A 27196-nucleotide genomic window follows, 5' to 3' on the forward strand; every position below is an offset into this window, starting at 1 on the left:
CTAAACTTCACAGTTGCTTTCTCATTTGTTCACATAATACAGACGGCAAAATGAGATATTCTGGAGAGTTTAAGATCAGTGCATCTAGAATCAACCAAGCTAGGGTCAAATTCAAGCACTCCCATTTATCTGTTGGTAATAAATATTGGGAAACATATTTAACCTCTATATTACTTATTCTATCTGTAAATAGTTATTCTATCTTTAAATGGTTATAAGAATAAAATTAACCTCATAGGATTGTTTTGAGGATCAGTGAGGCATGCTATATTTATAAAATATATAGATTGTGTGATAAGTAGAAGAATGTTCGCACAAAGATATTCCTATATTAATCCCTGGAACCTATAAATATTACTGTATATAACAAAAGAGATTTTGCAGTTGTGACTAAGGTTAAGAATTTTAAGATGATGAGATTATCCTGAATTATTTGATGGGTTTTTCTAACTGAAAGAGTGAGACAGGAGTGCCAGTGTTAGAATGACACAGTGGGAAAAAGACTGACTAAACATTGCTGTCGTTGAAGATGAAGTAAGGGACTACAAGCGAAGGAATTAAAAAATCTTATAGAAGCTGAAAAAAGCAAGAAAGTGGATTTTCCATTACAGCTTCTAAAAGGCAAGCAGGACTTTTAAAATTTTGAATATGAACTACTTATACCCATTTCTGATTTCAGACATCCCGACTATAGTGATAAAATTGTGTTATTCAAGTCACTAAATTTATGTTTATTCATCATAGTGGTAATATGGCACTATATTGGTGGGTTGCTCTATTTACAACTCCCTTCCATTCTAGCTTTACTTGGCTTTCCTCAAGAGGTCAATTAATCTAAACATTTATCCAAAATCTAATCAATCTTTTTGCTCATGTGCATGCTATTTTCAATCTTCCAGGCTCTAATATTTTTTTCTTTTCATGTATTTACTTATTTCTTTGCGGGAGGGGGCATCCCCTCTCTGCTGAAGTCTTTCTCTTGGCTGTGTGCTCTGTGAACACTACTGGTAGGGCACAGGAGACTAAGTACAGATTGACCCCACACAGAGCAAGTAAGTGCCTTAGCCACTATATTATCCTTTTATCCCCTCTGATTACATTTAATATTAGGGCAGCTATCTTATGAGTAGACCTTATTTTTCAACAATGGTTAATCTGCAAGAAAATAGCACCCTTTAAGGTTTTCTATTGCCAAAGGTAAAAATCATGTGCTTTAATTAATGGATTATATAATAACTTAGGTTACAAAAATTATGCTTTGAGTTTCTTTTCGAGAAAACGTGAACTTCTAACAACCACAACCCTGTTTTGGACAGGTAATTCCAAGCCCAATTTTAGAGTAGAGGTCATCCCATCAGATAAAAAGCCTATAGGAATTAGAGTAATAGGTAATAGGGAACTGGAAAAGGAAAAGAGCTTGGCTTATCAGTGGGAGGCTGAATAGAGAGGTAGGCAAAGATAATAAACAGACGTGGGAATTTAGACTTGGCTTCTAAAATTTGAATACCTCTGCCTTCTTGCTTTAAGTTCAGAAATTCTGTTAATTGTTCAGTTTTGTTTATTTATTAATCACCGTGAATTACAAAGTTACAAAGATATTTATGATTTTATTTTTTAGGTATACAATATTCCAACAACAATGTCTTTTCACCAGTGTCCACTACCTTCCGCCAATATCACCACTCTGGCGTGATACACCTTCACCTTGCTCTCTGTTACTGAGAGTGGAACGGTTTGGAAAACCATTTGGGGAAAGAGACAGCCCCGGCGGGGAGGAGTCACAGGGCGTGCTACTGAAAGACTACATCTCCCAGGCCGCCACGCTTTCCAGCTGGAGTCCCAAGGAGCAGAAACTTCCCCAGTTTCCGTAGGGAAACGCGGTGCTACCACAGCTATTGTGCGTCGAGTTCTAGCCCTCCTCTTCCCGCTCGGGTTTCACTCAGCCCCAGATTAACCCTTCAGGTTCCTTATAGAATATAAGGCTCACTGCCTTGGACTAGGAAGAACTTTTGGATGCTGAAGGACGCTGGTAACGAAACTCTGGAGTGAAAGGAAAACAGCTGAACGAAAGAGCCCAAGTGTTTGACTTGGGTGCTGAGCTTCCGCTGGTGTGCGGGAGAGGTGCTGGCTTTAAGAAGCGGGAGGGGTCGGTGCAATCGGGATTGTTCGGCCAAGGAAATCGGCTACCTCCTGAGCGAGGAGCGCGTAGAGGCGGCTCCTCTGCCGGTAGTTCACCCACGTCGACACCCTGGGCGGGTCGGAATGTCAAGTTTGTAATCACTCTGGAAGGATTTTCGGGTCTCGCGAGGCGAGACCCACGGGCGACTTCTGCTGCAGTCAGGCGAGGCGATGCCTAGGGGGCATGGTGCTTGCTAAATTGCACAGGCCGGGATCCTACTGTTTGCTCTCCCTGTCACCCGAAGCAATCTCGGGTCTCCCATTTCCGGTATAAAACTGCCAGCTCACCTCAAGATTATCATCAGAACAGGTACCTGGCCTCCAGAGGGAGGGAGGCTATGAACTTCCTAAATGGGTCTCACTCACTTCATTCATCTTTCTACCCTATTGTGCCACTAATATGATTGGTCTTTGTGTCTTTCCTCTCTCCCTTCAGTCCCCGCCATTAGAACCATGGGGCACCCTCCCCTGGAGTTCAGCGACTGTTACTTGGACAGCCCCAATTTCCGTGAGAGGCTCAAGTGTTATGAACAGGAACTGGAGAGGACCAACAAATTCATCAAAGATGTGATCAAAGATGGCAATGCGCTTATCAGTGCAATGAGAAGTAAGTGAAAGGATTCCCACAATTGTTTCCCTGAGCCTTTGACTGGCTTTTTACATCTTACCCCATTGCAGGGGGCAGGGTAAATTGAGTGATTCCCAACTCAGGTCCCAGAGCCAAATGAAAGTACAAATTGGGAGTGGAATTGGTAAAAGTGGTGGCTATAACCACTGGACATCTGTTTTTAGTGGCCTTAACCTTGTAAGACAATCTGTAGCTATGTCAGGGACACTCAGCATCTACCTTTACTTAGCAGATGGTTTTATCTGAACAGCCATCCTGCCTGTAGTGTCAGATATGTTTAATAAAACACCTCATATGAATTGGGGATTAAGGAAAACAACTTTACTAATGGTTTTGTCCTGAACTTTGATTGTAATACGTAACTTGTAATACATAAATTGAACAATTAAATAATTAAATAAAGTGACAGATGTTATTTTTTAAAGGGGAATAGGCCCAATGGGAATAGGCCAACATCTGTCCATGTACAGAATTTTGGGGTGGTCTCATATGCTCACACTGACTTGTTCCTGCGTTTGGATGAGAGACCTGCCTAATCACTGTTACAAGGAGCTCAGTCCTACGGGAGCAAAATGTAAGGCCAGGACTAGGAACCATTGGACTGAAGGAACCTCACCTGGCTTGACTTTCCCATTTGTCAGAACTAACAGCTTTTGGACTCCTTGCCCCATCTCTTTCCCCACTCTGTATGCAGTTTTAACATCAGATAATTGGTGGAAGTCTTAGAGTAAAAAAAAAAGCAATGCACACCTTCAGGCAAGTCAACCCTTTGTGCTGAATTATCTACTTAGAAGAATGAGGAATCATCACTTTTTTCTCTTCTTGGCTGAAAGATGATACAAAGTAAAAAATTAAATTTGTTATGTGCACTTATAAGTGTGTTCTGAATATCTTCAAAATACTATGGATAGGTCTAGATTGGGGCCTTGTGCAAGGCAGATGCAAGAACAGGGAAACTGTAAAGGAGAGAGAAGGGCTTAGAAGTGGTAACAGTGGTAACTGCTACCAGCTGGTATTCGTTGTGCAGCTTTTCTGATTTACTCCATAAAATGAATGCTTTTCTGGCACATGCTGTCTGTCCACTTTGGTCAGAATATATAAATTGTCTCAAGTTCCAGCTGGACATTTGATTGAATTTGATCATTTAGTGATTTGTCCTTTTGTTATCTGAACTGAATACACTCTTAGCAGCACCTTAATACTGGGATGTTTAAAACTTATAGATTAGGATTTGGCATGTGTCACCATTTAACAGAATTCATTAAGAGGTTAAAGATATGCAAGTTACACGATAGATGTATACAGGTGAGGGTTTATCGAAAGAAAAATTGTGAAAGTGTGGCTTTATTTTGACTTATTATACTAAGTTTGGTGCTATATCCATCCACAGCCAAATGGAGCTTGTCAATGCTACAGGTAAGAAGTGGATTTGTGTAGTATATGGTGAACAGAACTAATCCATTTTTAGTGATCAGCTAGGGTACATCAGAAAGATGAATATATTTTTGTAAACTTGGCTCATTTATTTGGTAGCCTTATCATGCTACTTATGTGAAGGTAAACTCTACAGTAAAAGTAAAGTAAAGGCCCTCCCGTTGATCATCGATTTGCTCGAGCAGGCCCAGTAACGTCACCATTGGAGACTTTGTTGTTACTGTGTCTGGCATATCGAATACATCACGGGGAGCTTGCCAGGCTCTGCAATTCATGCTTTATTTTGCTCATCTTAAAAATAATTTAAGAAAAAGGTTGTTCATTAAAATGCTTGGAGAGGGCAAAATTTCATAAGCTATGGGCTTTTCTGAGAATAAAATGTTAAGAATCAACAATTATGTAGGCTAGAATCTTTGGATGCGGCAATAGCTTCAAGAGGTATTTTAGTTCATGTGGTTTCTTGATAATTATGGTAGGGCTTTTGGTTTCTGAGTAAACACAGAACCAGAAATAGGACAGGAGGGAAATAAAATTTAGCACTTTTACCATACCCCTTTAAGTTGGATGTTTCTATAGAAAATGGATCAAAGTCAAGATGTTTCCTACTGTTTTGGCCACAGTAATGTTTATACACCTACTCTTTCTTCTTCATGCTCTGCAAGTTGGGATACTTTTTTTGAAGTAAAACAATTTTTATTTGAAGGTTTTTGAGAAAGAAAAAGGAGGGAGAGAATGGAAGAGTAAGTAACATGCTCAAGAGATAGTGTGGGCTTTTCCAAAGGCAGAAAGAGCCCCTACACACATCCCAGCATTAGACATGAAAGCATGAAAGTACGCATCTCAAGACGGGAGATGCAGGAGACACATATGCTCAGGCACCATGTGCGCTTGGCCACATGGACATAAGCAACACCTGGGTTTGGGCAGCATATGTGTGTGCTTCCTCTGTGAAAATGGTTTTTAAAGGATTTTACCCAAGCTGCCAGGCTGGAGCGATAGCACAGCGGTAGGGCGTTTGCCTAACATGAAGCCAACATGGCCTACCCGAGTTCAATTTCTCTGCCCCTCTCGGAGAGCCCGGCAAGCTACCGAGAGTATCTTGCCCGCACGGCAGAGCCTGGCAAGCTACCTGTGATGTATTTGATATGCCAAACATAGTAACAACAAAGTCTCCAATGGAGACGTTACTGGGCCCGCTCGAGCAAATCAATGAACAACGGGAGGACAGTGACAGGACAGTGACCCAAGCTGCCAGGTGTAGGACTTTTTAACTAGGTAAGAGTGGGCTTTTTTGAGAGTAAATGGCGTGGAATCAAAACAAAACCATGCATAGGCATTGTGGAATGGAAAAACAAAGGAAATCCCTGCAAGCAGTGTTAGAAACCCTGTAATCAGAGTTTACAATTTTGACTTTATTGTCTTGGGGTCTGGCACAAATCACTTTCTTCATGTATGAAATGGGGGTAATTATACCTATCTCATGGAATTATTGAGAGACTCAGAGTAGTTAGTGGGTTATGAAAGTGAATGAAACAGCTATGTACTGATGGTCATTGATAGTAGATCATCAGATGAATATTATATTTGCTGGTGAATGTGTACTTTCTAGTATTTCTCTGAGGAAAATGCATAAACAGGATTGTTGGAAATAGATATCTGTTGTCTTTTTGTTGAAAATGTCATTTCCTATATTGATATGGTTGAGTGATTAATTTCATATTTATATTTGTGGATTCTTTTTACCAATGGAGTCTGTTATAAAAAGTCAGTAAGAAAGCGTGGCATAATTTTACTTGTTAAATTGACCATATTTTAAATTATATTTCTAAAAACTATTAATGCTTTGTACATCACACTACAAAAACCATCTGCAGGGTCCATGGTGATGGCTCAAAGGACTGGAGTACATGCCTGTCATTCATGAATCCCTGAATTTGATCCCTGCATTGGTTGACCCGTAAGCTCTGCAAGGTATGGTGCTAGAAGGCCCCCAGTCTAATCACTGCTGGGGTGGCCAAGAACACTACTGTACTGCAGTGCTTGACTTAATCACAGAAACAACTGACCTGCAAAGCTGGGCAGAGTATTGCTAGACCTCGGGCACTGTAGTGTATGCATTATGTATAGAACTTGACTTCTGTATTTATCTTGCTTGTGTCTGATTTTGTGGATAAGATTTCAGTTATAACTGTGTGGGTGATTATTTCATGAATATAGGCCTTGTTTGAATATTTAGATTTATTTACCTTTGTGTTTAGAGGTAATTGATACTATAAGTGCTTTTCAGCTTGTCTCCCTTAGGGAAGTAGTTGACTCAAGATGATGATTAGAACCTAAACTAATGGAAAATAAAGGTCTTACTAATGTGAAAGATACCTGTATTTTCCCCTTTTATGTTTTTCATTTGCTTTATGTTTGCAATTTTGGTCTTTGATGTTTGAAATATTTTTGAATATGAGCTAGGTTTTAGTTAGAACAAGTGATATGGTCCATGCTTATTATCCCAGTGAAACATGATATGCCTAATAAGTGTAATATATAGTAACTAAGTGCATGTCATTAAGTCAGTAAATATCTTTGCACATTCTATATTCAAGCCGTTGTTCTCAAGGATGCCACAAACATGACAGTGAGTCACAAATGTATCCTGCCCTCAAGAAGTTCTTAAGTTAGTATAGGAAAATAAGACACGGGTGGAAATTGCTATCATGTAAGATAGTAGATATAGACTGGATCATGACTGTGGGACAGGTATAATGTGGACATGGTATGTGGCAATTTTTGGTGGAAAGACAAGGAAAAACAGGAGGAAGGATTAATTGGGAATGTTTGTGAAGAATTAATAACACTCATTTCTTTGGCTGTTCTCATGTGCCAGGGGTTAAATCATTTAACAGCCTTCAGAAGTAAGGATAATTATTATTTTATAGAGAGAAGACTGAACCTCAGAGAGGATAAGTACCTTTCTAATGACAGGGAAAGAGTCTGAATCAGAATCCAAACTAGACTTCAAAGAGCCTGCTTTACTGAATTGCACTGTATTTCACAGGGCATTCCATAAAGTAGGAATGTAAAAGGATAACAAATGATTCAAGTCACTTGCAAAAAGGTATAAGAAAGGATGTTTTGTAGGTGAGGTAGGAATGGAAAATTGAGGACTTGACAGCATAGGACCTGTTAAGTATTTCAGTGTTTTTTAAAAATGTTTTTATATTTTAATTGAATAACCATGAATTACAAAGTCGCCATTTTATTCATGACTGAGTTTCGAGCATACAGTGTTCAAATACCAGTCTCTTCACTAGTGTTCACTTCCCTTTCCCAATGTCCCTAGTTAACCATTTACCATGCGGAGGGCCCCGCCAGACCACTCTCCGGCCCGCGGAGATGGCCCTAGGATCCCTAGGTGCAGGGAAGAACCAGCCGAATGAACACAAGACACAAGAGACATAATGCAGAGAAAACAGGACAGAGCAGACAGGACAGCAGACAGGATAGGATAGGAGAGAACAGAACTTTATTCAGAGCAGCAGGGGCTTAAATACCTATCAGTACAGGAAAAACACAATGCAGTTACACAAAAAGGGTAGTGCCCATATGTGGTTAGGAAAGTTACAGAGTCTATAAGTTTGACACACCTTGCATTACAAAGTTTATACCAAGTTAATCATTGTCAGTTACAGCCATGACAGATGTTTTCTCAGCATAACCATACATAGCACAGGCTTTACCTGCCGAGGGTCACGTTGGTCAAGATAGCCATACCTAGCACAGGCATGTAGGCCCTTGGTCAGTTAAAGGGCCAGCTTCCCACATCACCCCAAGTCTGCCGCTATGGCAGACTTTCTACTTCCTTTCAGTATTCCTTTCAACAGAGTGACCACTTCCCTCCCACAATGTCGTATTATACTCTTCACTGAATGTACCCCTCACCCCACCACCAGTGATAAGCTTCATACTGGGAACCAGTTTTCATGCTCCGATTTTGTTGTATTTGGGTATTTGTGTTTCTTTATATTCCACATATTAGATCAAGGAGATTTAGCAACATTTTTAGTGAGGGAGATGCATGGTTTGAACTGTATTTTATAAAAATTTATCTGATTTGTAAAATTTGGAAACATTTATGTGGTATGTAAACATTAGCAATCTCACACTAATGTTTATGACTTTTAGCACTTAAATTTAAAATTTCCTCAGGAGTCAATTGGCCTCTTTTGTAAAGGGCCATATGTTAGACTTTAAAAGGCCATGAAGAGTCTGTGGAAACTACTTAGCTCTGCTACTTGGTACAATATAGCAGCCATAGATAATACATGAAGCCAGAATGAATAATATAATGAAATATTATTCTTTGAAGTTTTAAACTGTTGTAGGCTGGGTTGTCTGACTGTCATAGTTTGCAAACCTCTGTTATAATCAGTTACTTTAAAAAATCTAAATGAATTTTTACTTGTAAAGCATGAATATGTCTATAATTACAACTGAATGACATCTCACATTTTAATTTGTTAGTTTTATTTTGGTATGCTATTAATTATACTCTTCTGGATTCAGGAGTGTGCAGTCAGATGCTGTGAGAGGCCAAGAAGAAAACAAAACATGAAGTTGTTGGCTAATTGAGTTATTGTGTTAAAATACCAGTATATTCAAAATACTTTTGCAGTTTTAAGTATTGTGCTGCACTAACAGTAAGTGTTAGTTGGGGTGCACAAGGAACTCCTGTGCACTATTGGCGGGAAAATAAATTGGTTCAGCCATTTGAAAAGCAATAGGGAGCTTACTTAAAAAATTAAAATAATTAAAGTTACAATATTAACCTGTTAAGTATTTCAGTGATTTTTAAAAATGTTTTTATATTTTAATTGAATAACCATGAATCACAAAGTCGCCATTTTATTCATGACTGAGTTTAGGGCATACAGTGTTCAAATACCAGTCTCTTCATTAGTGTTCAGGAATTATACTAACCAGGAATTATATTAACTAGGATTTATACTTCTGAGTAACTATCTGAAAAAGTAAATATTAATATGAAAATTTTCTATCTACTCTATGTTTATTAATGTACTTTATATTATATAATATAAGGAAACAACTAAGAATTCCCTAAGCAAATACAAAATTTAGAAGGTATTATATTTATATACAATATAACATAATACAGCTATAAAAAAGATGAAATTTTGGGACCAGAGAGATGTTACAGGAGTAAAAGTGTTTGCCTTGCATGTGGCCAACCCCAGTTTGAATCCTACAAGCATTCTCAGATCACTAACACAAAGAGGTGTGGCCCAAAAGCCAAAAGCCAAAAAAATCGCATTCTCTCATTTTCAAGAAAAAAGGGAGAACTGAATGGGTTTTATATGCAGAAATATAAACTAGAGGGGAAAAGATAAGAACAGGATGATTTTTACCCATGTGTGCAATATATTGACTAATGGACAAAGCAAAATAAAAATCAGTGAACATTGACAACAGGACTGTTTACATGAAGTAAGGGGGTGAGGGTGTGATAAAGATTCAAGAAAGGGTGATGGACTTTATTTACATATTCTGAGAAAAATGTGGAAATATATGAAACAGTTAATCTACCTGAACAAAACATGTTCATAGGTTAGAATGTCAGATTGCAACCCTTGAGTTTGATGATCTAGCTATGTCAGTTTAATGAGTCTTAAATCTAATGGGCTAGGTAATTGGATATGACAAGCTCCAGATAAAGATTTCTCTGTATTCATCAAATAAGCAGAAGTGGAATGACAGTATAATTTGCAAAACAACTCTAGACATGAGATCTATATGTATGGTATTGGTTCTGCTACTGATTGTGTCTTTAACTCTGTTAAGAAATATCCTGGGGCCCAGGTATATATAGATCTACAAAAATGGGGGTGGGTAAGGGACCTATAAGTTTACAGTCAGCTCTAACATTCCATGATTTTTCTACATTGAATTTTGTAGTTCAATCATTTGGCAAAGGCATGACTAAAATGATTAGAGGGTCTTATTTTATACCTATGTAAAATTTCACATTATTTAAATGTATGACAGTAATTAAATGGAAAAATTTAATAATTTAAAATAGCCTTTAAAGCAGTGTAGCACTGTCCTCCCATTGTTCATCAATTTCCTTGAACGGGTCCTTAAAAACTTAGGATATTTTATTTTTACATTTGTGTATATATGTATACATACACATGCATTTATATATATAAACAGATGTCAAATAAAATATTTCACTGAGCTCATAAATATACATGTACATTACAGAATTTTAACTATTGAAATTATTTTTAAAAGAATGCAATAGATGTGCTCAGTACTATAAATGTACATAAAATTTATAACTTTATGTTAATAAGTATACATAAAGTTAATAAATGAAGTAGAAAAATATAATGTATACAACTTTTATACCCTAGTCTTATATTTCTAAAATAGTCACTTTCTTACTATATTTGATAGTTTTAAAGACAAATGTTATGTTTTTCTATTAGATGACATTTTTTGGTGCCTGGTCAGTTCTTGCTTTGATAATTGGGGTACCTATCTGGTAACCTCTTTCTGAAAGGATAGATTGATTCCATCCTTGAGGCACATTTGGTTTTGAATATACTTAGTGTAACTATCTTTAACATGACAAATAAGACCTGGTTACTAGTTCTAACCCTGCACCTCACTATTTTTATGACCTTGAGTAAATTTTTAGTTCTATGAATTTGAGTTCTTCTATTTATAAAATTATAGGTATGGTTATTGAGCTTTATGGATACTTCTATTTTTCTAATTTGTTTGTAATATTTTTGTTGTGCTTTGGGGCCACACAATGTTCCTTAGGAGACTTTCATCCAATAAAGTTTGGATGCAGGGGGGCACAAAACACCAAGGATATAAACCACAGTCTTACATATACAGTGCATATGATCTATTTCTCAGTCACACTGCCACCCCTTGGCTTTTTTTTTCCTTTTTTTTTATTGATTTTTTTTTATTAGTGAAACACCATGAGGTACAGTTGTAGATTTACAATTTTTTGTGCTTTGGTTTCATGGCTTTTTTAGTTTCTGATTATTGGACCAAGTGGACTATCACTTTATTGCTAAAATAGTTAATTTGATTCTGCCAGAAATTTTAAAGCCTAGTCCATCTTTGTTCTGGGAGAGCAGGCAAAGGAAAACTCCAACCATATCCAGAATGAGAAGATGACTTGAGTAGTTTCTATCCTGTTAATCTTTTTAACTAATTCTTTATTCTTTTAAATTTTTATAAGTGAAACACCACGAGGTACAGTTATAGAAATACAAATTTTTGTGCTTGGATTTCAATTATACAATGATCAAATACCCATCCCTCCGCCAGTGCCCATTTTCCACCACCAAGGGTCCCAGTATTCCTCCCACCCCCCATCCCCCCCATCCCACCCTGCCTCTGTGGCAGGGCATTCCCTTTTGTTCTCTCTCTCTCTCTCTCTCTCTCTCTCTCTCTCCTTTTGGGTGTTGTGGTTTGCAGAAGAGGCATTGAGTGGCAATTATGTTTGGTCTATAGTCTAATTTCAGCATGCTTCTCCCATCCTGGGAGGATCCTCCCAAAACCCTTTATTTGGTGCTCCCTTCTCTATCTGAGCTCCATTTTCCGCTAGCATGTGTGGCTGGCCTCCAAGCAAGGAAGCAAAATTCCTGGTACTAATCTCGGCCACTCTTGGGTATTCGTCTCCTATTTTGTTACTTTATGTTACCCAGATGAATGGAATCTTTTTATGTCTGTCCCTCTCTTTCCGACTCATTTCACTTAATATACTTTCCATGTAGCACCACTTGTATGTAAATTTCATGACATCATCTTTTCTAACAGCTACATAGTACTCCATTGTGTAGATGTATCAAAGTTTCTTTAACCAGTCATCTGTTCTTGGGCACTCAGGTTTTTTCCAGATTCTGGCTATTGTAAAGAGTGCTGCAATGAACAAATAAGTACAGATGTCACTTCGACTATAATTTTTTGGGATATATTCCCAAGAGTGGTATTGCTGGATCAAATGGGAGCTCAATTTCTAATTTTTTGAGAATTGTCCATACTGTTTTCCAAAAGGGCTGAACCAGTTGGCATTCCCACCAAAAGTGAAGGAGAGACCCTTTCTTCTTTTTTTTTTCATTGATTTTTTTTCCCTTTATTTTATTTTATTGTTTTTTACAGTTGTAGATTTACAATTTTTTGTGCTTGGGTTTTGATTATACAATGATCAGATACCCATCCCTCCACCAGTGCCCATTTTCCACCACCATGGATAATATCCCTCCCACCCCCATCCCCCCATCCCCCCTGTCTCTGTGGCAGGGCAATCCCCTGTGTTCTCTCTCTCCTTTTGGGTGTTGTGGTCTGCAAAAGAGGCATTGAGTGGCAAACATGTTCAGTACATAGTCTACTTTCGACATGAATCTCCCCTCCTGGGAGGATCCTCCAAACATCCTTTATTTAGTGCTCCCTTCTCTATCTGAACTGCCCTTTCCTCTAGGATACCCGCTGGCCTCTAAGTTATGGAGTAATCGTCCTGGTGCTGATCTCGGCTATTCTTGGGTATTAATCTCATACTTTGTTACTTTATATCCCCCAGATGAATGCAATCTTTCTATGTCTATCCCTCTCTTTCTGACTCATTTCGCTTAGCATGATACTTTCCATGTTGTACCACTTGTATGTAAATTTCGTGACTTCATCTTTTCTAAGAGCTACATAGTACTCCATTGTGTAGATGTACCAAAGTTTCTTTAACCAGTCATCTGTTCTTGGGCATTCAGGTTTCTTCCAGTTTCTGGCTATTGTAAAGAGTGCTGCAATGAACAAACAAGTGCAGATGTCACTTCGACTATACATTTTTGCCTAGGAGAGACCCTTTCTTGCCACATCTTCACCAACACAGGTTTCTTGTGTTCTTTTGGATGTGGCCCAGTCTCTGTGATGTGAAATGATATCTCATCGTTGTTTTGATCTGAATCTCCCTGATGATTAGAGATGTAGAGCAGTTTCTCATGTGCCTTTTAGCCATTCTGATTTCTTCTGTGAGAAAGTTTCTGTTCATTTCGTCGCCCCATTTTTAATGGGGTTTGATGTTTTCTTCTTGTGGAGTTCAACCAATACCCTGTATATCCTTGATTAGGCAAATATCCTTTCCCATTCTGGAGACTGTCTTTGTATTTTGGTCACTGTTTCTTTTGAGGTGCAGAAGCTTCTTAGTTTAAGATAGTCCCATTTATCTATCTCTGTTTTTACTTGCTTGGCCAGTGGCATGACATCTTTGAAGATACATTAGCTTCAATATCATGGAGGGTTTTGCCAACTTTGTCTTCAATGTACCTTATGGATTGCAGTCTGATGTTGAGGTCTTTAATCCATTTTGATCGTACTTTTGTACATGGCATTAAGCAGAGATCTGAGTCCATTTTTTGCATGTATCTGTCCAGTTTTGCCAGCAAAATTTGGTAAAGAGGCTTTCCTTGTTCCACTTCACTTTTCTTGCCCCCTTATTGAAGATTAGATGATTATATGCATGTGGGGAGATGCCAGTATATTCAACCCTGTTCCATTGGTCTACAGCTCTTTCTTTGTTCCAGTACCATGATGTTTTAATTATTCCTGCTTTGTAGTAGATTTAGAAGTTAGGGAGGTTGATTCCTCCCATTTTCTTTTCCCCAAGAATTGCTTTAGGTATTCGTGGGGGCTTATTCTTACATATAAATTTCAGGGGTGCTTGCTCCATTTCTTTGAAGAATGTCGTGGGTATCTTAATATGGATCACATTGAATTTGTACAGTCCTTTGGGAAGTATTGCCATTTTGACAATGTTAATTCTCCCGATCCATGAACAGCGGATATTTTTCCATTTCCTCTTGTCCTCTTTTATTTCCTGAAGTAGCGTTTTGTAGTTTTCTTTGTACAGGTCCTTTACTTCCTTAGCTAAGTTGATTACCACGTACTTGATTTTCTGAGGTACAATTGTGAACGGGATTGTTTTCTTCATGTCACTTTCTTCTCTTTCACTATTCACATAAAGGAAGGCCATGGACTTTTGGGTATTGATTTTATAGCGTGCCACTTTAGTATACAAGTCTATTGTTTCTAGGAGTATCTTGGTAGAGGTTTTAAGGTTCTCTAAATATAATATCATATCATCTGTGAATAGTGAGAGCTTGATTTCTTCCTTTCCTACCAGGATGTCCTTAATATGTTTTTCTTGCCTAATCGCTATTGCAAGTACTTCCAGTACTATATTGAACAGTAGTGGAGAGAGTGGACATACTTTTCTCTTCCCTGATCTTAGAGGGAAGGCTCTCAGTTTTTCCCCATCGAGGATGATGCTTGCTGTAGGCTTGTGGTAGATGGCTTTAACTATATTGAGGAAAGTCCCCTCTATCCCCATTTTGGCAAGGGTTTTCATCATGAACGGGTGCTGGATCTTGTCAAATGCTTTATCTGCATCTATTGATTGTTATGGTTTTTATCTTTTCTTTTGTTGGTATGATGGATTATGCTGATTGATTTCCGTAATTTAAACTATCCTTGCATCCCCGGGATGAATCCCACTTGGTCATGGTGTATGATCTTTTTGATGAGTTGTTGAATTCTATTTGCTAGTATTTTGTTGAGAATCTTCGCATCCTTGTTCATCAGGGATATGTGCTTGTAGTTTTCTTTTCTTGTGGTGTCTCTGTTTCCTTTTGGTATTGGAGATATATGTGCTTCATAGAAACTGTTTGGGAGAGTTTCTGCTTTTTTCAATTTCCTGGAAAAGCTTGAGAAGAACTGGCAGTATGTCCTCTTTAAATGTTTGGAAAAATTCGCTAGTGAATCCATCTGGACCTGGGCTTTTTTTTGGGGGGGGGGGGGAAGACTTTTGATTACAGTTTCAATTTCCTTGATGTGAATAGGTCTATTAGGTACTCCATATCTTCTTGATTCAGCTTTGGGAGATGATAGGAATCCAGGAATTTATCCATTTCTTCTAGGTTCTCTTGTTTCATGGCATACAGACTTTTAAAGTAGTCTCGTTTGATCTTTTGAATTTCTTTGGTTTCTGTTGTGATATCCCCATTCTTATTTCTGATTTGGTTTATTAGGGTTCTCTCTCTCTGTTTCTTTGTGAGTGTTGCTAGTGGTTTATCTATCTTATTTATTTTCTCGAAGAACCACTCTTGGTTTCATTGATCTTTTGGATTGTTTCTTTGGTTTTCATGTCATTGATTTCTGCTCTAAATTTTATGATCTCTTTCCTTCTGCCCGATTTGGGCTCTGTCTTTTGATCCTTTTCTAAGATCTTTAGCTGTGAAGTCAAATTGTTTATGTGCATTCTTCTGTCCTGAGACATGCTTGCAGAGCTATAAATTTTCCCCTTAAAATGGCTTTCGCTGCATCCCATAAGTTCTGGTAGCTCGTGTCTTCATTCTCATTTGTTTCCAAGTATCTTTAGATTTTGTCCTTGACTTCCTTCCCGACCCACTCGTTGTTCAGCATTGAGTTGTTTAATTTCCTGGTGTTTGATTTGGTTCTCTGTGTCTGTGTGCGATTCACTTCTATTCTCAGTGCATCATGGTCTGAAAAGATTGTTGATACTATTTTTATCTTCCTGATTCTATTGAGGTATGTTTTGTGGCCTAGCACATGGTCTATTTTGGAAAATATTTCGTGCGCACTGGAGATGAATGTGTATTCTTTCTTTTGGGGGTGTAAATCCCTGTATAGGTCTATAAGCCCGTTCTCTTCTATTTATTCTTTCAGAGCCAATGTTTCTGTCTTGAGTTTTTTTCTTGTTGATCTATCCAGAGGTGATATGGCGATGTTGAAATCTCCAAGTACTATTGTGTTGCTAGCAATATTCTCCTTAAAATCTGTTATCAGTTGTTTTAAATATTTACCTGTTCCCTCATCAGGTGCATATACATTAGAGAGTGTGATTTCTTCATGTTGTATGTATCCCTTTGCCTGAAGCGATAGCACAGCGGTAGGGCGTTTGCCTTGCACGCAGCCAACATGGCCGACTCGAGTTCGACTCCTCTGCCCCTCTTGGAGAGCCTGGCAAGCTACCGAGAGTATCTTGCCTGCATGGCAGAGCCTGGCAAGCTACCCATATTCGATATGCCAAACACAGTAACAACAAAGTCTCACAATGGAGACGTTACTGGGCCTGCTCGAGAAAATCGATGAAGAACGGGAGGACAGTGCCAGTATGTATCCCTTGATAAAGAGAAAATAGACTTCGCTGTCCCTTCTAATCTCTTTCAACACGAAATTAATGCTGTCGGATACTAGTATGGCCACCCCAGCTTTTCTGAGGGAGCAGTTTGCTTGCAGGATTGTTTCCCATCCTTGAACTTTGAGTCTGTGTTTGCTCTGACTGTTGAGATGAGTTTCTTGTAGGCAGTAGAATGTTGGGTTCTGTCTCTGAATCCATTTTACCACTCTGTGTCTCTTAATTGGTGAATTTAGACCGTTGACCTTGAGAGAGATCATTTTTATGGGGTTTTGTGTCATCTTTCTGTAAGGGTCTGTTGTGGTTGTAGGGTTTGTCTTCTCTTATAGTAGCCCCTTCAGCCCTTGTTTTAGGTTTGGTTTTGAGTCTATGAATTTCCTGAGCTGCTGTTTTTCTAGAAAATAGTGTACCGTTCCTTCAAGTTTGAGTGAGAGTTTAGCCGTATAGAGTATTCTTGGTAAACCATTCATTTCAGTGAGTTTTTTCACTATATCCCGCCATTGCCGTCAGGCTTGGAGGGTTTCCTCTGATAGGTATGCTGTGAATCTAAGGGTTGCTCCTTTGTATGTCATTTCCTTCTTTGACCTTGTTGCTTGAAGCATTGTATCTCTATCGGCAGCAGCAATCATTCTATCTATGATATGTTTTGGAGTGTTTTTGTTAGAGTCTCTTTTTGCTGGCACTCTTCGGGCTCCTTGAACCTGAATGGCTGCATTGTGGATCTCTTTGAATTTTTCAGCAATGATTTGTTTCACCGTTTTTTTTTTTATTGGGATTGTTTCCCTGAGCTTCTGGTAGTCCAATGATTCTAATGTTGTTCCTCTTGGAATCATCTTCTAGGACTCTGATTCTCTGTATAGCTATTTTGAGGTCCCTTGCCATTGTTTGTTGTTGCCTGTTGGCTTGGTGCAGCTGATCTTCCAGCTCACTGATGCTCTCTTCAGCTGCGGTCATTCTATTGTTGAAAGAAGAGACTGAGTTTTTCGTTTCATCTACGGAATCTTTTTTTTTTTGTAGGAGTACTGCTATTTATTCAGCCACTGATTAGCTGATTGAATTGTGCATGAACTCCACCTTAATTTTTTGTTTATTTTTTCTTTTTATATTTATTTATTGAATCACTGTGGGAAAAGTTACTAAGCTTTCAGTTCTAAGCCTCGGTCATACAATGATCAAACACCTTTCCCTTCACCAGTACTCATTTTTCACCACAGTGAACCCCAATATACCCCCCTCCCACTCCTCCAAATGCCTGTGAGTCAGATGATTTCTACTTAACACTTCTCTACATTGTCTGCATCCATTATTTTGACAAGATATGCACCATTATTGTTTAGAATTTTCCCCCAAACAATCAGAATTGCTGAAAAGTCATTGTGAAATATTTTGTTTTCTATAGCTGGTTATGAGAATCATATAATGTCACGCAGCCAGGATTTTGGATTTCTGCAAAGAGCTAGATAATTACGAGATTGGTTTTTGTGTATCTGGTGTTATGGCCGTGCTGGAGAGCCACTCATGGGGGGTAACTCGTGACCTTGGTAGGGCACGAAGGACGTGCTGGTACCTGTCTCTTTCCCATGAGATTTCAGTTGCCCTGTCACCGCCGGCTTGTACCTGGCTTTCCTATAAGCTCTGAGGCGGTGGCCACCTTGCTGCCAGGGGGAAAAAGGCAGAAGGGAGCGACACCCATTCCATCCTGGGGAGGCATGGTGCCGTAGTTTAATGCTTGGTCCATTCACTTTTCTTCTGCAAGCTGCTGGGCTCCGGACTAAGTCCTTTTGCCTCTGGAGCCATGGCCGTGCCAGAGAGCCGCTTGTGGGGGGCAACTCATGACCTTGGTAGGGCGTGAAGGACGAGTAGGTACCTTTCCCCTTCCCATGAGCCTGCAGTTTCCCCATCATCGCCGGATCATACCTGGCTTTCCAATAAGCTCTGAGGTGGTGGCTACCGTGCTGCTAGGGGGGAAAAAGGAGAAGGGAGCAACACCCTTTCCCTCCTGGGGAGGCATGGCGCCGTACTTTAACTCATGGTTCATTCACTTTTCTTCTGCAAGCTTCCGGGCTCTGGATTAAGTCCCTTTGCCTCTGGAACCATGGCCGTGCCAGAGAGCCACTTTTGGGGGGCAACTCTTGACCTGGTAGGGTGTGAAGGATGAGCCGTTACCCCCCCTTCCCACGAGACTGCAGTTTTCCCGTCAATGCCGGCTCATACCTGGCTTTCCCTTCAGCTCTGAGCCAGTGGCCACCTTGTATGCAGTCCAGATGCATTTCTGCCAAAAGCCGCTGGGTTTCAAAATTTGTTTCTGAGTCTCCAGTATCATGGCTATTAATCAGCTTGATCAGGAGCCAGAGAGGCCGTTTGTAGGCGGCCACTTGGGGTCTCCTTGGGATGGGGGGAAAGAGTCGGCTCCACCCCCATTTGGTGAGTCCCCGTGTGTCTTGTCACTGCAGGCCCAAACCTGCAGTGGCCTCTGGAGGATGGTGATCACCAGGCTGCCAGAGAGAACAGGCCAAGACACAAAACCTATTCCCCCCTTGAGTGGTCCAGTGCCAGTAACCTACTGCAGGAACAGGATGCATTTCTGCCAAAAGCCTTTGGGTTCCGAGATTCGTTTCTGAGACTCTGGGATCATGGCCATTAAGCAGTTCGATCAGAAACCAGAGAGGACATGCCTCCAATTATATAGCTGAGCTGGAGGTGGTTTGTGTGTGTGTCTCCCACATACCTAACTTTTGGCAGTTTACTTTCTTGGTAAACTTTGCCCCAAGTTTTTGGGGTCTGACCAAAGGCACAGCAGCAATTTTGGGGTATCTGAAAGTCTGATGTTGCCATCAGGCTGCTGATGCACTCACCTCACAGGTACAGATTGACCTGCTGGTGGCACTATACCCCCGTTTATGGAATCTTTTAATCGTGACATTTCTGCTCTCATTTCTTCCCGTAATTTGTCCATTTTTTTCTGTCTTTTTACTGGATGTCTGCTTGACTGTTTCATTGAGTTGATTGAACATCTTCATGACTTTGTATCTTTATTCTATGTCAGAGAGGTCCCTTAGGTGAGCTGTATCGACAATGTCTTCTGGATTCTTTTCATTGTTCCTCCCTTGTGGTGGAGATTTGCGTTGTTTCTTTATATTGCTGTGTAGGTTGGGTACTAGGTTCCTTGGGGACTAGGTTCCTTAGTATGGCTAAACTACCTGCGGCCGCGTGATCATTGGCCCGAAAATAGGTCTCGCCCACTTCTACTGAAGCCACGCCCACTTGTGAAGAGGCCACGCCCCCACGGAAACCTGGGTTTGGGAGGAAATAAGCGCATCCTGAGAAGTGAAGAGGGGAAGGTAGATGCTCAGAACTGCTTTTTCTCCAGGTGTCTGCAGGACATACCATGGCATTTTTTCTGGGTGTTATTTGCTTGACATATTATCTTCCAACTTCTGACTTTTATTCTGTATTTGCCTTGTAATCTTCACATGTGTTTCTTATATACAAAAGGTTGGATTCAATTTTCTAACCCATTCTATGTCTCTTAATTAGGTGTATTTAGGCCATTGTCATTGAGTGAGATTTTTATCATAGAATTTTATGCCACCTTACTGTAGAATTTTGGTGTGTTTGTGACGATTGTCTTGATTGTCTTGTCTTAAAGTAACTCCTTCAGTTCTTCTTGAAATGTTGATTTTTGAGTTTATGAATTTCCTGAGCTCTTTATTCACGATGTTGTGTATTGTTCCTTCAAATCTGAATGATAGTTTGGCTGGGTAATATGTTCTTGTTGAGACATTCATTTCATTGAATTTTTTAATACCCAATCATTATCTTTGGGACTATAGGGTATTGTTTCATAAATCTGCTGTAAATCTTAGGATTCACATTTTTATCTGATTTTTGTCATTGATCTTGCTGCTTTAAGTATTCTAACCCTGTGGATTTCATCATTCTTTTAGGATGTATCTTGGAGTCTTTTTATTTAGGTCACTTTTAGCTGGTTCTCTTTTTTTTATTGAATCACCGTGAGAACAGTTACAAAGCTTTCAGGTTTAAATCTCAGTCATACAATTATCAAACACCCATCCCTTCATCAGTGCACATGTTCCACCAGCAAAAACCCCAGTATACCCCTATCCCATCCTGCCCCCTTCCTGTATCCAGATGATTTTCACTTTAATCTCTCTTTACTTTGATTATATTCAATTTTTCAACAGAAGACCCACTATTATTATTTGGAATTTTCCCCTAAGAATCAGACCTGCTGAAAAGACATCATTAGATAATTTGTTTTGTATTGCTAATAATGAAGAACATATGATGCTATGTGGCTGCGACAGCAACCACACAATTTTGGATTTCTGGTATTTTAGTAATTAAGTCCAAAGGGATTTCTGCCAAAAGCCACTGGGTTCTGAGATTGGTGTGTCTCTGAGATCATGGCCATTCAGGAGTGGAGGAGCTGTTCATGGGCAGCAACTTGGGGTCTCGTCCGGGAAGAGAGAAGGACCGATTCCGCCCCCTATCCCGAGATGCCTGGTGTGCCCTGTCACTGCAAGCTCTTACCTCTGTGTCCAACAGGCTCTGAAATATGGCAGTCACCATGCTGCCACCAAGGGGGAAAAGGCGGAGGGACAAACTCCCTCCCCCTCCCGGGGTGGCTTGGAACTGTAGCTTATTTCATAGTCCAGAAGCATTTCTGCCAGAAGCTGCTGGGTTCCGAGATTGGTTTTTGTGCCTTTGGGATCATGGCCATTCAGGAGGGGAGGAGCCGTTCATGGGTGGCAACTCGGGGTGTCGTCTGGGTGGGGAGGAGTGCTGGTTCTCTTTTGACCTCTTGAATCTGACTGCATGAACTTTTCAATTCTGGAAACTACTTATTAATATTTTTATTGGAACTGTCTTCTGGCCTTTTGGGATTATAAGTGAAGAAATATTCAGCCACATTATCCTTCAAAGGTGTCCTGACCTGGGACTCTAAATGGCAATCCTGAATACTGATTGATTAAAGAAAAAAACTCTTTAATTTCAATGTTTGAAACTTTATTTAAACACTATTATTTACAAAGTTTTTCATAATACAGTTGTTTTAGTGTCAGTGGTCCAACACCAAACCCACCACCTGTGTGACCTTCTCTCTACCAATTTTCTAACCCTAACCCATTTTCTCAACTACCCCCAAGCCTGACCCCTTAGACACAAAATAATTTCCCTTATATTGCTTGTTACACAGTGGTGTTGCTAATGTCATTTTCTGAAAATTTTCTTAGCTATTTGGTACTAGGTGAGTCTTCTGTGTTACTGTTCTGTGTATTTTGCTTAGAGGGCTTCTTCACAATTTTCCCATGTTATTTTTGTGCTTCTACTGGGCTATCAGTACTATGAAGTTTGTAGATGTTGCATAGCTGCATATGTGGCCACACACACCAGGAGCCCTGAAACTGGTATGATTCAGCAGCTTGTCATTTCTTCAAGATGAACCTGGGCCATTTATATGCCAGAGGAAGTCAACTATGTGTAGTGTGCTGGTCCTTTCTGCAGGGTAGGGACTTGACCCATGCCTAATCAGAGAAGGCTCAGAGATCTCAGCCCAGAGACTAGGTCTACCTGGGATGCTGGGATGACTTAGCAGTGGTTTCTCTTCATATATAATATTTATTCTCTATTTAACTTGTCCTGGAGGTTTAAGAAATATCTCCTGTATAAATGATATTCATTTGAAATGAAAATAAAATGCAGGACAAAAATGAGAACAGGGTCACTGTTACCTTTTTCACTCACAATTGTGTGTATCCATTGGGGAACCTAATCCATACATGATGAAGCAGAAATCACTTAATTGCAGCTGCTTTTGGTTCTTCAAGGGTGGGGATTTGGACCTTTTATCTCTTCAGTTAACAGCTAGTAAATCTAATGTTTGAGTTCATGCACAGCTTTGAGTTCAGCTATAATATTTGAGTGTGGCAATGGAAAGCTAAAGAGGAAATAAAATAATGCTGCTTCTTTATATTATGTAGGGTGCTGCAATGGTAAAATATAAATATAGGTATAGCATGAAATGATTTGCATATACAATTATCCAGTGATAATATTGAGACTTGAATCAATATATTCTAACCTTTCATTTAATATCTCAATTCCTCCCTTATTATTCCTTTTGTGTCACCTCTCCATTTCTCCTTATATAAGATTATGATACTTTTAATGCTTTTCTTTGAAGCTCTGTTTTCTTTTTTTCATTGTTTTATTTATTTATTTATCTTCTTGTATTTATTTATTGAATCACTGTGGGAAAAGTTGCTAAGCTTTCAGGTTTAAGTCTCGGCCATACAATGATCAAACACCTCTCCCTTCACCAGTACTCATTTTTCAACACCAAGAACCACAGTGTATTCCCCCCCCCACCCCTTCCAATGCCTGTGAGGTAGATGATTTCCACTTAACTCTTCTCTACTCTACATTGAATAAATTCATTATTTCGACAAAAGACACATCATTATTATTTAGAATCCCCTGCCCCCCCCACACACACACAATCAGAATTGCTGAAAAGGCATTGTGAAATACTTTGATTTCTATAGCTGGTTATGAGAATCATATATTGTCAATTTTGGATTTCTGCAAAGAACCAGATAATTAATAAATTGGTTCTGTACGTATGGTGTTATGGCTGTGCTGGATAGCCGCTCATGGGGGGCAACTGGTGACCTCAATAGGGCGTGAAGGATGAGCTGGTACCACCTCCCTTCCCATGAGACTACAGTTGCCCGTTCACCGCCGGCTCATACCTGGCTTTCCTAAAAGTTCTGAGGTGGTGACCACCTTGCTGCTGGGGTGAAAAAGGCAGAAGGTTGGAACACCCTTTCCCTCCTGAGGAGGCATGGCGCCATAGTTTAACACATGGTCCATTCACTTTTCTACTGCAAGCTGCCGTGCTCTGGATTAAGTCCTTTTGCCTCTGGATCCATGGCAGTACCCGAGAGCTGCTCGTGGGGGGCAACTCGTGACCTCGGTAGGGTGTGAAATACGAGCCGGTAATACCCCCCTTCCCATGAGACTGCAGTTTGCAGTTGCCCCGTCACCACCGGCTCATACCTGGCTTTCCTATATGTTCTGAGGCGGCGGCCACCTTGCTGCCGGTGGGGGGGGGGGGGGGGGAGGGAAGGCGGAAGAAGCAACACCCTTTCCCTCTCGGGGAGGCATGGTACTGTAGTTTAATGTAGTTTTCTGCCGCAAGCTTCCGGGCTCTGGACTAAGTCCTTTTGCCTCTGGAGCCATGGCTGTGCCAGAGAGCTGCTCATTGGGGGCAACTCATGACCTCAGTAGGGCATGAAGGACGAGCAGTTACCACCCCCATTCCCATGAGACTGCAGTTGCCCCGTCACCACTGGCTCATACTTGGCTTTCCAATTAGCTCTGAGGTGGTGGCCACCTTGCTGCCGGGGGAAAAAGGCGGAAGAGAGCAACACCCTTTCCCTCCCGAGTAAGCATGGCATCGTAGTTTAACACATGGTCCATTCACTTTTCTGCCGCAAGCTGCAGGGCTCTGGATTAAGTTCTTTTGCCTCTGGAGCCATGGCCGTGTATGTGGTCCAGATGCATTTCTACCAAAAGCCGCTGGGTTTCAAGATTTGTTTCTGAGTCTCTGGGATCATGACCATTAATCAGCTTCATCAGGCGCCAGAGAGGCCGTTTGTAGGCGGCAACTCGGGGTATCGCTGGAATGGGGAGGAAAGGGCCTTTTCCACCCTCATCTGGTGAAGCCCCACGTGTCTCCTCACTGCAGGCACAAACCTGTCTGTCCAGTGGCCTCTGGAGGATGACGGTCACCGGGCCGCCTAGGGGAACAGGCCAAGGCACAAAACCTGTTCCCACCTGGGTTGGCCCAGCCCCAGTAACCTACTACAGGAACAGGACACATTTCTGCCAAAAGTCTTTGGGTTCTGAGGTTCATTTCTGAGTCTCTGGGATCATGGCTGTTAAGCAGTTCAATTTAGGAACCAGAGAGGCCATGCCTCCAATTATATAGCTGAGCTGGAGGTGGTTTGTGGGTGTGTTTTTCACATACCTAACTTCTGGCCGTTCTTGGTAAACTTTGCCCCAAGTTTTTGGGGTCTGGCCAAAGGCACAGCAGCAATTTTGGGGTATCTGAAAGTCTGACGGTGCCATCGAGCTGTTGATGCACTTGCCTCACAGGTACAGACTGTCCTGCTGGCAGCACCATACCCCCGAATCTCTGTTTTCGTTGCTCAAGGAATGGCTTACCCATTAAGTATAGTGTTTGAAACAGTACCTTACTTCTTAGAGTTCTGCGTGCTGCCTCCACTGAGATTTGTGACTGCTTCCCCCCCCCCCCTTTTCTATTGAACTTTGGATCACACACATGATTGTATGAGGGAACAGCCAACTGGCATTGCTCTCAGAATCTTGACAGTAATTTGGTAGTGATGGGGTATTTTCCTTTTAGATTTGAAATATACAATTGATTCTTGATTTTCTTGCTAAGCACTGAATACTCTTTAAATTTAAACATATTTAAAGCAGATGTGAAGTCAACATTATTACCTCTCCAAAGAAACTTCTTCTGCATAGAAACAAAAGGATTTCTGATGTGTAGGGAAGAGTGGTATTCCTCCCTCTGTCACTCAACATCAATAAAAAGTCACATGCAAAATATGTGTAATATTATCTGCAAAGTGTATGATCTATCACTGAGCTGAATCCCAACCTAAAAGTCATATAAATTTTATATTTAATTTATAATATGCATTGCCCTTCTCTCTTAGAGTGCTCCCTTCTGGGAGTTTTGTGTCTGTGATTTGAGTCTTTAGGTTTGCTTTACAATTTATTTGATGTCCTCTTATTCTTCCATAAGGATAATCTGTATTCTTTATTGCTAAAGTTAAAGACATTTTACACTGGTTCTGTACTTGTGCTGAGTGTAGATTCTTTAATGAAAACGATCCTACAGGAGTCTGCAGGCTTGAAACGTTTGGCAACTGTGCTTCTTGTTCAGTTAGGAGTACGCTTAATTCAGCCGGGATGGTATTTTAACAACTTGTCTTTAGCTTTGTTTTATTCATTACCTACCCAACTCTCATAGTCTTTTTATTTACTGCTGACTTTCTCAAAATTTAGGACAGGGTAAAGCTTTTCTGTTCATGACCCTTTTACTTTAAAAAAATTAAAACTTTTTGTGGGGGAGCTGGAGAGATAGTCTAGTAAGTAGGTCCTTACATGCGGCATACACGGATTTGATCCCTGCCAGCTCATATGGTCCACCAAACACCCCTAGGAGTAATTTTTGCGTGCAGAGTTAGCAGTGCCCCCCTGAGTATCCATGGGTGTGGCCCAATAAATAAAAAATAAGGAATTTAATTATTAAGTTGCTGTGATTTACATAGTTATTCAGAGTTGAATTTCTGGAATACAGTTTTCCAGCACCAGTTTCATCACCAGTGGCAATTTCTCTTTACCATTATATACAAATTCCCTCTTACCCCTCAGTCTTCCTTCTTGACAGGTACTTTATAAAGTTCGGTTGTTGTAGTTTGGATCTCATGCTTGAACTATTATTGTCTCTGTTGCTTATATATGTATATCTCTACACACCTCACATATGCACAGATATATAACTATGTTTCTCTTCTACAAAAATGTGATAGAAAGAGGCCCCTGTTACTTACCATCCATCTGCCCACCTTCAGTCTCTTTTTTTCGATGTCATTTTTCATTTCCATGATCATGGTTCAAAGGTAATCTGGGTATCCCCTTCTTGAAACCAATTATTCCCTCCTCATGATATACTTCTATATAAAACAAATAAGTGAAGAGGGTATGGTGCCACCAGCAAGTCTATACCTGTGAGTTGAATGGATCAGCAGCCTGATTGCACTTTCAGACTTCCAGATACCCGAAATTGCTGCTGTGCCTTTGGCCAGACCCCAAAACGTGGGGCAGAGTTTACCAAGAAAGTTAATGGACAAAAGTTAGGTATGTGGGAGGGAGACACACCCACAAACCACCTCAGGCTCAGCTATATAATTGGAGGCATGGCCTCTTTGGTTTCTGATCTAACTGCTTAACGGCCATGATCCAAGAGACTCAGAAATAAATCTCGAAATCCAATGGCTTTTGGCAGAAATGCAGCCGGTCCTTGCAATAGATTACCGGCGCTAGGTCAAACAAGGTGGGAATAGGTTTCGCGCCTTGGCCTCTTCCCCTTGGCGGCCTGGTGGCCATCATCCTCCAGAGGACACCAGACAGTCATGTTTGGGATCGCAGTGATGAGACATGCAGTGCCTCACAGGATGGGGGTCGAGCCGGTCCTTTACTCCCCACCCCAACAAGACCCTGAGTTGCTGCCCACAAGTGTCCTCTCTGGCTCCTGATCAAGCTACTTAATGGCCATAATCCCAGAGACTCAGAAACAAATCTCGAAACCCAGCCGCTTTTGGCAGAAATGCATCTGGACCCTGCAGTAGGTTACTGTCGCTGGGCTACCCCAGTGGGGAAAAGGTGCTGTCCTCTGCCTGCTCCCCCTTGGTGGCTTGGTGGCTGCCATCCGCCAGAGGCCATTTGACAGTCAGGATTGGGCCTGCAGTGATGAGACATGCGGGTTCTCATGGTATGGGGGTGGAGCCAGCCCTTTCATCCCTGCCCAACGAGATCCCGAGTTGCCACCAATGAGCGGCCTTTCTGGCTCCTGATCAAGCTGCTTAATG

General features: G+C 40.6%; 1 protein-coding gene across 2 annotated transcripts in view; it reads left to right on the plus strand.

The window, feature by feature from the left end:
• Positions 1–2402: 2402 nt before the first annotated feature.
• Positions 2403–27196, plus strand: part of OPHN1 (oligophrenin 1) — a 553120-nt gene continuing 528326 nt past the window's right edge. The window contains exons 1-2 of one of the 2 annotated variants that reach the window (XM_056130029.1): positions 2403–2488; positions 2615–2785. In XM_056130029.1, coding sequence (XP_055986004.1) covers positions 2632–2785 — 154 coding nt within the window. In that variant the 5' untranslated portion in view covers positions 2403–2488; positions 2615–2631. The remainder of the gene's footprint in view (positions 2489–2614; positions 2786–27196) is intronic. The other variant, XM_056130028.1, reaches the window with a different exon arrangement.

Source organism: Sorex fumeus, unplaced genomic scaffold (genome assembly GCF_029834395.1).
Source record: "Sorex fumeus unplaced genomic scaffold, SorFum_2.1 ptg000073l, whole genome shotgun sequence".
NCBI lineage: Eukaryota > Metazoa > Chordata > Mammalia > Eulipotyphla > Soricidae > Sorex > Sorex fumeus.